General features: G+C 42.7%; 1 protein-coding gene across 4 annotated transcripts in view; it reads left to right on the top strand.

Moving 5' to 3' along the window:
* The window catches only part of RNF2 (ring finger protein 2), a 15,067-nt gene extending 1,171 nt beyond the window's left edge, over positions 1 to 13,896 (top strand). The window contains exons 1-8 of one of the 4 annotated variants that reach the window (XM_085231695.1): positions 974 to 2,536; positions 3,236 to 3,324; positions 7,132 to 7,220; positions 7,423 to 7,583; positions 8,356 to 8,571; positions 9,337 to 9,609; positions 10,680 to 10,851; positions 11,789 to 13,896. In XM_085231695.1, coding sequence (XP_085087821.1) covers positions 7,134 to 7,220; positions 7,423 to 7,583; positions 8,356 to 8,571; positions 9,337 to 9,609; positions 10,680 to 10,851; positions 11,789 to 11,890 — 1,011 coding nt within the window. In that variant the 5' untranslated portion in view covers positions 974 to 2,536; positions 3,236 to 3,324; positions 7,132 to 7,133 and the 3' untranslated portion in view covers positions 11,891 to 13,896. Of the gene's footprint in view, positions 1 to 973; positions 2,537 to 3,235; positions 3,325 to 6,045; positions 7,221 to 7,422; positions 7,584 to 8,355; positions 8,572 to 9,336; positions 9,610 to 10,679; positions 10,852 to 11,788 lie in introns of those variants that run through there. The other 3 variants (XM_085231694.1, XM_085231692.1, XM_085231693.1) reach the window with 3 other exon arrangements.

Raw genomic sequence — 13,896 nt, 5'->3', positions numbered from 1 at the left:
TGTCAGCTGTGACAGAGGTTTGGTTTGAGGACATGGCTGAGCAGAATCTGGTATCTTTGGAAATGTGCTGCGTGAGGGATCAGTGCTGTCAGCCCTTCTAGGTGGGAGGAATTATTACCACACAAATGTTGGCCATATCTGCACTATCAGTTCCAAGCTTTGTGTCTTCATCAGGCTTCAGTGCTGGGACTCAAGTAATCCCAGGGCTTCCTTAGAGGTCATTTTCACACACAGAGTGGTGAAGCACTGGAAACAGGTTGCCCAAGGAGGTGGTTGTGGTTGCCCCATTCCTGCAGGCATTCAAGGCCAGGCTGGATGTGGCTCTGGGCAGCCTGGTCTGCTGGTTGGCGACCTGCACATAGCTGGGGGTTGGAACTGGATGAGCATTGTGCTCCTTTGCAACCCAGGCCATTCTATGATTCTATGATTGGCTCTGGGAGTGATGGTTAAGAAATGCCTCATTTTCTACATTCGCCTTCATAACAGCAGGCTGCAGTTATGCAGTTACTTCATCAGTACTCCTGTGTGTTCTAGGGGGATGTCTGGCAATCTGTGGAGCAAAGGGACTTGCTTGGGCATCTTTGGTGACCAATGCAGAGTTCTGGTGATTTTGAGTCTTTTTTTATCATGAAACAGCAGTGTGATGGGTATCTGTAGCACAGCTGTCTGTTTTAAACATGAAGTAGCTGTTGGGATGCACAGATTTTTTCAGCGTCTCTTAAATATTTCTCTTTCTTTCCTCCATGCTTTTTCGTTGTTGCTTAAATGCCCTTTACCTATTTTTACTGACTAGAACAGCAGTTTAGCAACGATACAAAGAAAGAGGTTGGAGAATGGACATTGCTTAGCCTAAATTTTGTTCTGTTTGTTGGTGAAGATAAGTGGTCTTAAATTCTTCATTTCCTGAGGAATGAGCAGAGTTCAGTATTATGGAGCTGTTCAGACTTGTTGTGACGGGAAGTATTTTAGGAATTACTGTCTGCCTTCCCCCTCTTGTGAGAGGGAGAGCTCTCCCAGGCATCAGGGAGCTGACAGCAACATTCTGCCAACTGAAAATCTGATCTGTTCCTTACTCTGCACCATTCAGGTATAAAAGTAAACTGTTTTGGATGATTACTGGATTTAAGTTGTGTAAGTATTGCTCTTGTACTACTGTTTATAAAATACAGAGCTTTATTTGAGAGAGAAATAACTTGTTAGCTGTCACCCAGCTTCCGAGGAAAGCTGCGTGCCAGTGTTACAATGTGGTTTCTGTGCATCTATTGTAGGTCAATCATGTGTGGGATTGCTGGACTCTTTTTTTTGCCTCTCAAAGCTTGTGTGGGTTTATTTTCTGTTTATTAACAACCAAGTAGAGGAAGCCATCTTTTGTTGTTACCCAGGAAATTAGGTCGCTATTAGCTGTGATTAGCTTCCACTGCTAAGTGGGTGAGCAACTCCTTGTGGTTAACAAACATATCCCCAGAAGAACTGAAAAACAAGTGAATTCCTTGATCTGATATTCTCAAAATTTCTCCCACAACATGAACTCATCAGAAATCTGAGGCTTCCTGCCATTTTATTAATGTAATGTGATGAATAGTAAGTATGTTATATGCCAAAGAGAAGGATCACAGAATCACAGAATGGCCAGGGTTGGAAGGGACCTCAAGGATGATGAATCTCCAACCCCCCTGCCACATGTAGGGCCACCAACCTCCAACTTCATAGCAGCCCAGGCTGCCCTAGGCCCCATCCAACCTGGCCTTGATCACCTCCAGGGATGGACGGGTCATCCACAGCCTCTCTGGGCAGCTGTTCCAGCACCTCACCGCTCTCATAGCAAAGAACTTCCCCCTGACATCCAACCTCAATCTGCCCTCCCTCAACTTCAAACCATTTCCCCTTGTCCTGCAGTTATCTACCCTTTCAAAGAGTTGATTCCCCTCCCCCGTTTGTAGGCTCCCTTTAGGTACTGAAAGAATGAGCAGATGGCTGACTGTGTGGTCTCAGAGGCTCAGGGAAAGCAGCATGTCTCATTTATGGCATGTTTGTCTCGAGCCTGTGTAGAGTTTCTTGCGGCAGCATGGACCTGTGCCCTGAGACAGAACAGCCTGCTAAAGGAGTGGCTGAGTGGGCATCTGTGTTTACTGTTGTTGAAATCGCAAATAGGGAAGAAATCAAATTGCATTGATTTCCTAGTGGAAGTGGAAGAGTACCTGGCTTCTAAATCACTGCAGTCAGAGTCTGGTGTGGTCATTTCTAGGTGTGAACACCTTGCTGGTGCGTGAGTCTTCTGCCTTGGCTTCTGCAATGGCCAGGGCAGCCGCTGCTGTGGATGGGAGCAATTCTCTTAACAAATGAAATGTGGAAGTAATATATCATGCTCCTGTTTCTTGTTGTCCTTTGAAGGCTTTGCTCGTATTCACAGTATTGCAGAGTCCAGGTCTGGATGCTGAGGGCATCGAACAGCACTCGGAGGGTGAGGAAGGAGTCTGAAAGCTCTGGCCGTGCTTCCTTCAGGCAGGAGATATGGTCTGGGGGCCTGCACTGCAAGGTGAAATTCAATCCATGTTTGTTATCATCACCAAAACTTAGTTCACTTGTCTCTTTTTTTGGTCACTTCTACTAGCATGAGCTTCACTGGATTGTTCCTTAGGTGTAAAAGTAGATAGCAGCTGGTTTATATGGGGTCATAGCACAAATGTTTCCTTAGGGCAGAATGAGCAGCTTGACAACCAGATTGGAGATGCTGCTGTGCTCTGTGGATCAGTTCATTTCAGTGCTGGTAAATGGTGAATGGCAACTAGCTGGAAGATGCCGTGTCTTAAGGCACCAGGCAACTCACTTTCTTCTTCAGGAGAATAAATATGATGAAGAAGCTGTGAAATGCCCTCTGCTAGCAAGCTGTGTATTTCAGAAATGCTGGTATTTCTCAGATGTCATCTGACAGGGAGCCTGCTGTGGGTTTCTTAATGACACTGTGTCAGTTGTTGCTAGTAGGATTTTCTTATGTCTATGAGAAATGCCTGTTGAGTTTATAGGATTGGTGATGGGAAAAAGGAGATTTGGAACTTGTTACTGAGAAAACTAAAAACTGAGTGGTGTTATTGCGGGGAACAGTCACACTGGGAAACCTTCTGTAGTGCTGTGCCTTGGGTTTCTCTGCCTTTCTTGGCTTTGTGGCTACTCTGGGATGTCTTTGAGTCCGTTGTCTTGAATTAATTATGCCTTATTTCTTTCTCTTGAATGGCAGTTCTGTTGGGCAGAAATGAGGTGGTGTGCCTGCTAGCTGCTCCCTGCAGGCTGGCAACTTTGGATTTTTCTGTTGGACTGCCTAAAAAGGTAGGGCTTTGTAATTCTTGCTTTGGGAAGAACCATAGCTTCCCTAATCTTTATGTACTTCCAATGCTGAGTGTGTTCAAAGAGCACCTCATGTGATCTAATCTATTCCTGATTCAAACTTTGTTATTGAAAGTAATGGAACAGAAGGAACACATCTGAACCTTCCTCGGGTGACCTTTTCTTGTGGCTTCCACATTTCGAGCAACTGAGGAGCAATTTTAAGTGGCAAATGAGAGAACCCCATAAAATGTCTTAAAGACCCTGTGATTTCAAGCAAACTGACTTCTGACTTCTTAGAATGTGTATTCACTGTACTACAAATAAAATCTGTAATATTTTCATACAGAACAGGCTGGTATTGTAAATGTACTTGAAAGCACTTGAATGCTCATCTCTGTAATTACTTCTGTGAATAAACTAAGGAAGCTGGATGGCAGAGAACCAAGTGGAAGCATTGTTAAGATGGGATTATGATGGTTGTCGCAGTGTCTGCACCATTATTCAGTTGTCTGGGAAGAGCATAATGGCAGCAGTGGAACCCACAGTGGAGGTAGGCAGGGTTTCTTTCTGGGCTGACACCATTTTTGCTCCTGCAGGAAGGTTTGAGGAGAGGTGGAAGCATGGAGATGCTTGATGGGGTTGTGGTGGTGCCGGTGGCTGTGGAGATGCATTTCCAAAGTCCAGTGTGGCATCTAGGGATGGTGCTTTGACAAAAACGTGATGGATTTCTTATTTCCCAGCAGTGCTGTTGCCCAAGGAGTTACTTGTGTGCTGCTTTTGTCTCGTTCGTGGAGTATGTAACAACAAGGTGTAGCATTAATTGTTCTAATTCATAGGTTCTGCCCCACAAGCAAAGTGCAAAGACGTGCTTGTTTGCAGGCTGCATATACGGGTGGAAAGCATAGTGCAAGTACTTGTTGATTCTTATCAGATATGACTTTTGAAGCATGTAATTGCTTCATGGTTTGTATTAAATTGGCATTTTTTGCATGTTGTAGGCATCTACAGAGGAGCTCACTTATGTTACTGTGACATATTAATTGATCAGTGTCTGGTGACAGCTCTGAAATTAGCCTATGAGTGTATCTTACCAGTGTTCTGTGAGAGCAGCTGAATCAATTCACCTAATAACCTTCCTTTTGCATTCTGTGCCTTTATATCTTCTCAAATTTTCATCCTCATGAATTTGCAGTTTGACTGCCAATCCATCAGCATCTACAGCTCTGTTCTAAGAGTTACAAGTCTGAAATTCTGTCAGTCTAAGCTCTGAAGGAGAGGATTGCTCTACTCAAAACCCAAGGCACTCTTGGATGCTAATGGCCACTTGAAATGTACGTGAAGGGAAGAGACAGTGTATTCTTGGGAAATGTTTGTATGGTGTTCTGGGTCTCATTTTTCACTTAGACAAAAATATGAATGTTTCTGCTGTCTTGGGGGTCAGCTGACAGAGAGGAATTTCTGCCCTTGTTCTAAATTGAATGGAGGGGCTCATAAATGGATTGAGTTGGAAGAGACCTTAAAGATCATTGAGATCCAACCCCCTTCCTTGGACGGATTTGCCAGTAACAAGAGTGGGCTGCCCAGGGCCCCATCCTGCCTGGCCTTGAATGCCTCCAGGCACGGGGCATCCACAGCCTCTCTGGGCAGCCTGTGCCAGCACCTCACCTCTGAGTAAAGAATTTTTTTCCTAATATCTAATCTGAATCTCCCCTCTTTTAGTTTAAAGCCATTCCTTCTTGTCCTGCCATGTAAAAAGCTGCTCCTCCCTCCTGCTTATAAGCTCCCTTCAAGTGCTGGAAGGCCACAATGCTCCAAGCTAAATAAGCCCAGCTCCTTCAACCCTTCTCCATAGGAGAGGTGCTCCAGCTCTCTGATCTCTTCATGGCCCTTCTCTGGACCCACTCCAACAATTCTGCGTCCTTCTTGTGGTGAGGGCCTCAGGCTTGGACACAGTAGTGCAGATGGGGCCTCACAAGGGCAGAGCAGAAGAGAACAGTCTCCTCTATGCCTGCAGCCACCCCTCAGTTGATGCAGCCCAGGATGCAATTGGCCATCCTGGCTGCAAATGAACACCGCTGGCTCATGTCCAGCTTTACGTCCACCAGGAGCCCCAAATCCTTCTGTGCAGGAAAAGAATTCTTCTGCCAGTCTGTACACGTATCCAGGATTGCTCTGCCCCAAGTGCAGCACCTTGCACTTAGCCATGTTGAACCTCATTTGGTTCATGTGGGCCCACTTTTTAAGCCTGTCCAGGTCCCGTTGGATAGCATCCCTCCCTTCTATGGTCGGTGCTCAGAGATCAGCCAGTCATGAGCAGATCTAAGGGAGAGCTTGGTGGTTGTGGTTCTGAGCCTGCCAGGTTATGCTTGCATGGTCAAGGCAATTTTAGGTCAGAATGTGGAGTTGGTGAAGCTTGATCCTTTACATAGGTGCCAGCTGTTGGTGTTGCTGCAGTGAGATTGTGGCAGTGAGAAGCAGTGTGATCCAAACTGATGTTCAACATTGTCATCGGGGAAAGAAATCAAACCTCATTCAGGTGCGTTTGTTAGGGCCAGTATGGATTTGGAAACAGATTATAAGAAGTATGGGAGCAGGAAGAATGCTACTGAGCCTCCTCTTATTCATGAGATGCGATGAGGTTACTTCTTATTTCTTTCCCTTTTCAGCCTCTGTGAATTAACCCTGTTTCCACTGTGTTCTGATCTCAACTCTGTGTTCCAGAGGCAGAGGAGGTGTTCACTAGTGTCCAAGAGGGCCATATGGATCTCTCTGCTTTCAGCTAGCTTTAAGGCCAGTATTTTTCCTCTTGCAATCCCAAAGTGCTGTCACTGCATGCTTTAGGATGAGAATTAAGTACACTGCATCTGAGATGAGAAGCTTTTAGAATAAAGCCTATTGATTGTATATCATGACATTTGTACTGTGTCTCCTGCAGTGTGGCCTCCTGTGTGTTGCAGTAATGTTAACATGCTTGTTCTCCAGGCTGGTATTTTGGCTGGAACAGCCATCATGCTAACAAGCATGAGCACTTGGGTTTGGGCAGGATGTGCTTGTGCATGTGGTGATCTCTGCTGTGGGCCATTGCAAGGAGTTCTTTGCTGCTGGAGCTGTTTGATGTTTGAAGTAGCCGTTTCTGGGGTGCCCCAGCACATCTCTTTACAAAGTAATGGTCATGCCTACTTTATGTCAGGCTTTACTTCTGGTTTGGGTCTTTTTTTTCTGTAAGATGAGAAAACTAATTTGTGAGCTTGGAGAAGAACAGATACAGATCTTTGCGGAGCTGCTTTCCTTGCTCTTAATTAAAGCTTACAAAGTAAGAGAGGTTCACTCTTTTCCTGTAGAACTTGATGAATTTGAAACTAGATTATAACATGCCTGGTAGATGCAAATCAAATCAGCAGCCAAATGTGGATTCTAAGGGTTTGGAAATACAAGCCTAGCTTTAAATAAAAAGGCAATAAGAGAAACTTATTTGAGCGGGGTGTGTGTATGTGAGAACGTATCCTGTGCAGGCCTACGCTATGGGCCTTTCAGTTCTATCTCACTTCTGCTTAACAGCCTGAATGGAGTTTTGCAAAATAGTCATGGCTGGGGAGTTCCTTCAGTGTCTCTGGAGTGGGGCAGTGACAGGGATTTGCAGTGCCTCAGTGGTTTCTTGCTGTGTTTCTGTACTGTGGGCATTAAGGCTGCAGGGGCTGGAACCCTGGGGAACAGATCACTTAGAGGAAGGCCTGCTTGGGAGAGAGGGGAGCTGGTTCTGGAGCCAGGTGCACCTGACCATGTCATTTTGTTCTCTTCTGCTTTCAGCCATGTCTCAAGCCGTGCAGACCAACGGGACGCAGCCTTTAAGCAAAACCTGGGAGCTCAGCTTGTACGAGTTGCAAAGAACACCTCAGGTAATGTGTGCTGAAGAGCTGGGCTTTGGACAGAGTTTGGTCTTTATTTGATACCTTTAGGAACTTGAGGTCTGTGGTTTTCCTTTCCTGATGTGGTTGAATATGTTCCTTGTTGTATTCTTGTGTCTTTGTCTGAAGGTAATAACACATGCAATCTCTGTGTGAAATTTCCTTAAAGAACTTTTACTTTGTTTTACACCAGGAAGCGATCACTGATGGCTTGGAAATCGTGGTGTCACCCAGGAGCCTGCACAGCGAACTCATGTGTCCCATTTGTTTGGATATGTTAAAAAACACCATGACGACAAAAGAGTGTTTGCATCGTTTCTGTGCTGACTGTATCATTACAGCCCTCAGGAGCGGGTATGGAAATAGCAGGACAAGGAAAAGGGATTTCCTTTCAGATGAAAATGTGATCCTTTAAGCCCTGAGCACTGCTGTTTCTGAGGATGGCCATTACTGCAGTGTTCACAATGAATTCACTCTGCCTGTGGAAAATCTGATGAGTAATTAGCAGAAACACTCTTCTCATGAAAGAGAAACAAGAAAAGCTGTCCTAAATAAAGAGATCACTGATATTTCTGTTACTGAGGCCTCTTGCTTTTACAAGAAAAACAAAAAACGTGTGAACCTGATAAATTAATTAAATTAGAACAGAATGTTGGGAAGGACAAGACTGAGTTTTAGTTTTCACAGAAATTGGTGCTTGAACTCCAAAATGGGTTCCTTTATCTTTGTTTCGTTCTGCAGGTCCTATGAAGGACTGTACCTTTGAATATAATTTCCATTAAAAATGGACATTTCTAAGTAAAAATAAAGCCAGAAGATTAAGGGGAAAAAATTGTAGCATAGAACTCCTTGATTCTTCAGTCAAAATACATTTTGTTTAAACATATCTTAAATAAACACACTTTAAAAATTATAGCAAGGAGATGTTTGTTTTTTTTTCGTTTTTTTTTTTCTGTTTAAGTATCTTGAGCTATCTGATTTGTCAAAAGATAGAAGCCCCATTCCATTCCAGATGTATTGTAAAGCTGAGTCATGATGGGTGCTTTCTCTAACAGTTGCAGCATTAAGACTGACTTCTGTCACTGCCAGAGACTTAATATTGTTCCCTCTCCTTATTCATATCTAGCAACAAAGAATGTCCCACCTGTCGTAAAAAGCTGGTGTCAAAAAGATCGCTGCGACCTGATCCCAATTTTGATGCTCTCATCAGTAAAATTTATCCAAGCCGTGATGAATATGAAGCGCATCAGGAGAGAGTGCTAGCAAGAATCAGTAAACACAACAACCAGCAAGCTTTAAGTCACAGCATTGAAGAAGGACTAAAGATTCAGGCTATGAACAGGTATGTAGTTCACATAATTTGTTCACATTGTCTCCCTTAATGCTAGAAATATGCCACCTCCTCACTCTCTGTATAGCAAGGGATTCTTCTCTTCCTCTCTGAAGGCTGCCAACTTTTCAACTTTTGTTTTAAAAAATGTTATTAGTTTTATTGTTTTATTAGTAAATAGGAATTTTCGTATCACTGCCTGCAGCTTTACTGGCAGACACATGTTGTGTTGCCAGTTTACGGGCATCATTCATTAGACCCCATCTGGAGTACAGGGGCCCCCAGCACAAGAAAGATGTAGAGCTGTTGGAGGGCCACAAAGATACTCAGTGGACTGGAGCACCTGTTCTGTGAAGAAAGGCTTGTTGAGACTGGGGGGGAGAAGGCTACAGGGAGGAGTTAGGAAGGACACCCCAAACTTTCTTCTGATACATTATGCTTGTTCTAAATCACAAATGAATTCATATTTTGATTAAAATACTTTTCTGTTTTGTGTAAGGGGTAAAATTAACTGAATGAAGTTTAAAATGATCTTACGACATGCCTAAAATGCGTTTGAGGAGTAGGGAAAAATATGCAGTTTTGTATATGGGTATCTTTTTGTAAGATAGGACGTGTGTTATTTTTTAAATGTAAGTATCTGTGGAATGTTTCATGCTTGTGAATGCATAGTTCATGTTATATCAAACTTCTGGCTTGACTGAGAAGAGAGATGTTGTACAGGTTGGATGAGTTCTGAGTGAGGATTAGTGTTTATTTCTACCTATTTGTCACCAGGTTACAGAGGGGCAAGAAACAACAGATTGAGAATGGCAGTGGAGCAGAAGATAATGGTGACAGTTCACACTGTAGCAATGCCTCAACACACAGCAATCAGGAAGCAGGGCCTAGTAACAAAAGGACCAAAACATCAGATGATTCTGGGCTAGAACTGGACAATAACAACACAGCTGTGGCCATAGACCCCGTACTGGACGGTGCCAGTGAAATAGAATTAGTCTTCAGGCCTCATCCTACCCTCATGGAGAATGACGACAGCGCACAGACGAGGTAAATGGCTTTATTCTGTTTTGTATATTCTGGTTTAATTCTTGCTGTTTCTATTTTCTGTTTATAACTTCTTGGAGCTTTTAAAAATCAGTTTGCTTTGGTTGAACCACCTCGGTTTGAACATACACACCCTTCTCATTGCAGGTCAGATAGATGGTACTGCTCACCTTGTTTCTGTACTGTGTTACATAACAAACTGTTTAAGGCCTTTGGTCAGAGATGAAGGTGGTTTTAAGAGTTTCTTGCAGTTCACAGGAGATACCAGAATGATGGTATGACATCTATTTAAAATAAGATTCTCTGGGAATAAACAAGTCTTGTGCGAGTGTTAGCGTTTTTTTTGGAGCAGCCTTGTATCAGTGTGATTTGTAGGCTGGAAGCTTTGCCTGGCATTTTTCCATCATCCACTGTGAGCACAGACTGCAAATTTTGGATCGCAGCAATGAGGAATCCTGTGAAGTTTCCTCAGATCTCTTCCTGGCTTTCTTTTCTGATGAGACACTTCTCTATACTGTCAGTAAATATATTACTAAATATAAGCTTCATCCAACTCTTTGTTTGGAGTTTTGGAAGACAAAGAGAAAGCAAAGCTTCTGGGGCAGGCTCCTGCAGCGTTTGTGTCAGATTGGAATTCTTGCATAAAGAGGAGCAGGTAATAAGGCAGTAAAGAAGAGTACCTTTAGCAAGGAGCAGAGGGCGATGCATGCATCGCTCTCACACCTTCACGCCTTGCGGATTTTTGTCCCAGAGCTTCAGGCTGCATCCAGGCTCAAAAGATTTCAGCCAGTGTGAGTGGTTGCCCGAACTCCTTGACAGTCTATTAGCAGGCTTTTCATTTCAAGCACATGACCAGGTAGCACTGTCTTCACACTACAAAGAGGAGGAGTGCCTGGGGGAGAAGAGTGAAAAAGATGCAAGAACTCTTTGGAAGGGTGTAATTTGTTAAGCTGTGTGCATGTCAATTTACAGGCCTTTTCACATGTGATGCTTAATGGCTGGGGCAGTTCCAGGTGTCTTTGTGCTATATCTCTAATATGAACATCTGATTATCTTTGTGGTTGCTGTTGCAGATACATCAAGACCTCAGGCAATGCCACTGTTGATCACTTGTCCAAGTACCTAGCTGTGAGATTGGCTCTGGAAGAGCTTCGGAGCAAAGGAGAATCAAACCAGATGAATCTTGACACGGCCAGTGAGAAGCAGTATACTATTTACATAGCTACTGCCAACGGACAGTTCACTGTAAGTGGAAGCTTTAAGTGGAAAACTGAGCATCAGTATGCCTCTGATACAGATATGATTAGAATCCATGCAGTTGGACTTCTCCTGAGTTGACATGGGGATAAAAGTCATGGCACCAGGTTGCTCATTCAGAAGCAGATAGTTTGTTTTGTAGGAAAATGCATGTAGTAGAAGCTTCATTAATAGAAAAAGAAGGCATAGAAATTATTGGGGGAAAAAAACCCACAGTGACGCCAGCAACTATTAGCTGACTTCCTTCAGATGAGGACCTGACCTTTCATTTTACAGTTAAAATTGGAGAGGAAAAACACTACTTCACCTGAGAACTCTCTTTGAAGAGCACTTTCTAGAAGCAGGAAATGTCTATTGAGTGGACTCCACTGCAGTATAATCTTCTGTTACTCCAGTGTAAAAAGGCTACTGTGAACCTTAGATAGGGAAGAATCCCTCCTCTCGGTTACTGACTAGACTAGAAGGTAGTATTGCACTTGGATTGACCTCTGAGCTTAGCCTTATACTTGGGGTTTTTTCTGAATAAAATAAGACTTCTGGTTAAGAGATACACCAGTGTTACATGACAGTCTATTTTGCACAGTGTTTCAAACATGATGATAGAGTAGCCTTTAGAAAAGAAGCAAAGATGGTTCTGGTGTCAATACACCTGCTACTCTCTCTGTTTACATACAGAGGAAACATAAAGTTCACTTTATTTACAACTGTATGCACTTTGTATACAATTAACAAAGCTGTTTTTCGTGCTGTTTTAGTGAGATTGACAGGAGTCTGTAGTAGCTCATTTTACTGCTTTTTGACCATGAGTGTTTAGTCAATAACTTGTTCCTTATTATCAGTGACTTCTTTAAGTCAGTAGTTGTGGATAGATTGCTGCCTGTGCACTATCAGGTCTTCTCACATCTTTTCTGGTGTTTTCTTCTAGGTGTTAAATGGGTCGTTCTCCTTGGAGCTGGTCAGTGAGAAGTACTGGAAAGTGAACAAACCCATGGAACTGTACTATGCACCGACGAAGGAACATAAATAAGCTGTGTTGGAAAACTGAGATGGGACTAACTCTCTTTTTATAGCTATGACTTCTTTAAAATTAAAAGAAAGCACCGTCATTATCTTTATGGACAATACATATGTGATGCCTTCAGGCTCTCTCAGTATACTTATTAATATGATTAGACAGTATTCTTGATTGTATTTAATTTAGACTTTTTTTTCGTTGTTTTTCTCTAGTGCTTGACATGCTTTTGTTCCCAGTGTGTGATAACTGAATGAGTGTTCCAGTTTGGAATGTCTTAATTTTATCCAGGTAAATCTGGATTTCTAATACATTTGACACAATTATAGTAGCCTCTGTGAAGTACTGAGCATTGGATGGCTAAGTCAGTCTATTCAATAGTAATGTATGCCAAGGAATGTGTTAAATGTTGTAATTTGCTAATGGTTATCCATATAAAAGATGGTAGAAAATTGATTTCTGATAGGAAAGATGAATTATTCAGTCTTTTTTTTTTTTAAACAAATACAGCTATAGTGAGAAAACGGACACTTTAAAAACCTTGCTACTTACTGAGCTTCAGTGCAAGGTGATTCCTGAAGTTGGTTTGCTTTTTAACAAAACAAAACCAAACAAACCCCAAACCCTTCCCCCTATAGAAATTCCAATCTTGTTTCACACTGCAATTTCCCATCTGACTCCTGTTGCAGTGGTAGTCCTGTCCTCACAAACTTAGTCAAAATCTTACAGAAGTTTTACAGCCCTACTCTGTTCGATATAATAACAGGTTTTCATTGAGAACGTATCAGAACTGTCTGCAAAGAATCAACCTAAATGTCTTTAGAAAGCAAATCCCTTAAATTCCAGCGCACTGACATAATGCAAAGTGAAATATTTTGCTTTACAGAATTCTTGCCACCCAGCTGTGAGCTTATCTCAGCTTCAGTTTGAGTAGGGAGGACTTCAACCATAAGCTGCTCTAAGATTACTTTTTTTTTTTTTTTTTTTTGGCATAGCTTTAACAAATGTGGCATAGCACTTTGGAAGAAAATTCTAGTACTTGACAAAGTTTACCATTTAGTGTCTTAAATTTAGGTTCAAGTTTTAAAACTTGGCAGTAGGTTGTTGTGTGAAGGCCAGTAGCTGCTGTTCACGTGCATGTTAAACTTCTCTTCCCTGGCACTGGACATTGTGGTCATGTCAGTGGGGGTTGCTTTGCCTGTAGCATTCTGTCTGACTGGAAATGTGTTATGGGAGATTGACTGTACTGTAAGACTTCCTGAGGAAGCTCCACACATTTGCACCTGAAGCTTGAAGCAAAAAAGTTGATCTAATACATGAGAAGCAACATCCTCAACCATGTCTGGCATGGCTGCTGTGCCCTTGCCTGCAGTCAGAATGAAGATGTGGAGTGTGGTACGTTACCATACAGCTGCTTGGGGACCCTCCTGGTTGGGAAGGCCCCTTCTATTGCTTCAGTCTGTCAAGACTCACACTTGTAAATATGTGTCTGTTCTGACTGCTGTTTCAGATCAGTTTTATCCCTACGTGGAAACTACACAAGTCTTCTTTGAGTAATTATTGCCTCTTGGAAGGGCAAGTTTCTTCATGACTGTAGAATGGAAGTATTTGGGCCCCAGAAGGCTGGGGAATAAACTTAATTAAGTAACTAAATCGTTACCTTCTGTTGAAGTGTTGGATCGTACAGAGAATTAGTGCATGCCTGCTGCATAGAAACCAGAAGGGCTGGGTGTGTTGTCATTCTCTGTAAAACTTTAAAGCAATTTGAAAGTTCTAGATCAGCTGCAGCACACCTTCCCAGGGTGACAACAAAGGTAACATCCAGTCTCTTGAGCAGGAGAGCTGTCAGTGAAGCTCAGCAGTCTGTTTAGGAACAATCTGTCACTATGTGCCCAGTTCTTTACATTGTGTGGGAGAATGTGAAGCTTTTATTTTCCTGTTCAAGCTGTAGTGACTGTACGAGTATTTATGTTGTCTAAATAATCTATATATTGTCGTTGTTTGATTAAACACTTGATTGC

Source organism: Meleagris gallopavo, chromosome 10 (assembly GCF_905368555.1).
Source record: "Meleagris gallopavo chromosome 10, MGAL_WU_HG_1.1, whole genome shotgun sequence".
Classification (NCBI taxonomy): Eukaryota; Metazoa; Chordata; class Aves; order Galliformes; family Phasianidae; genus Meleagris; species Meleagris gallopavo.
The sequence above is the reverse complement of the archived record's forward strand: the minus strand, read 5'-3'. Positions and strand labels throughout refer to the sequence as shown.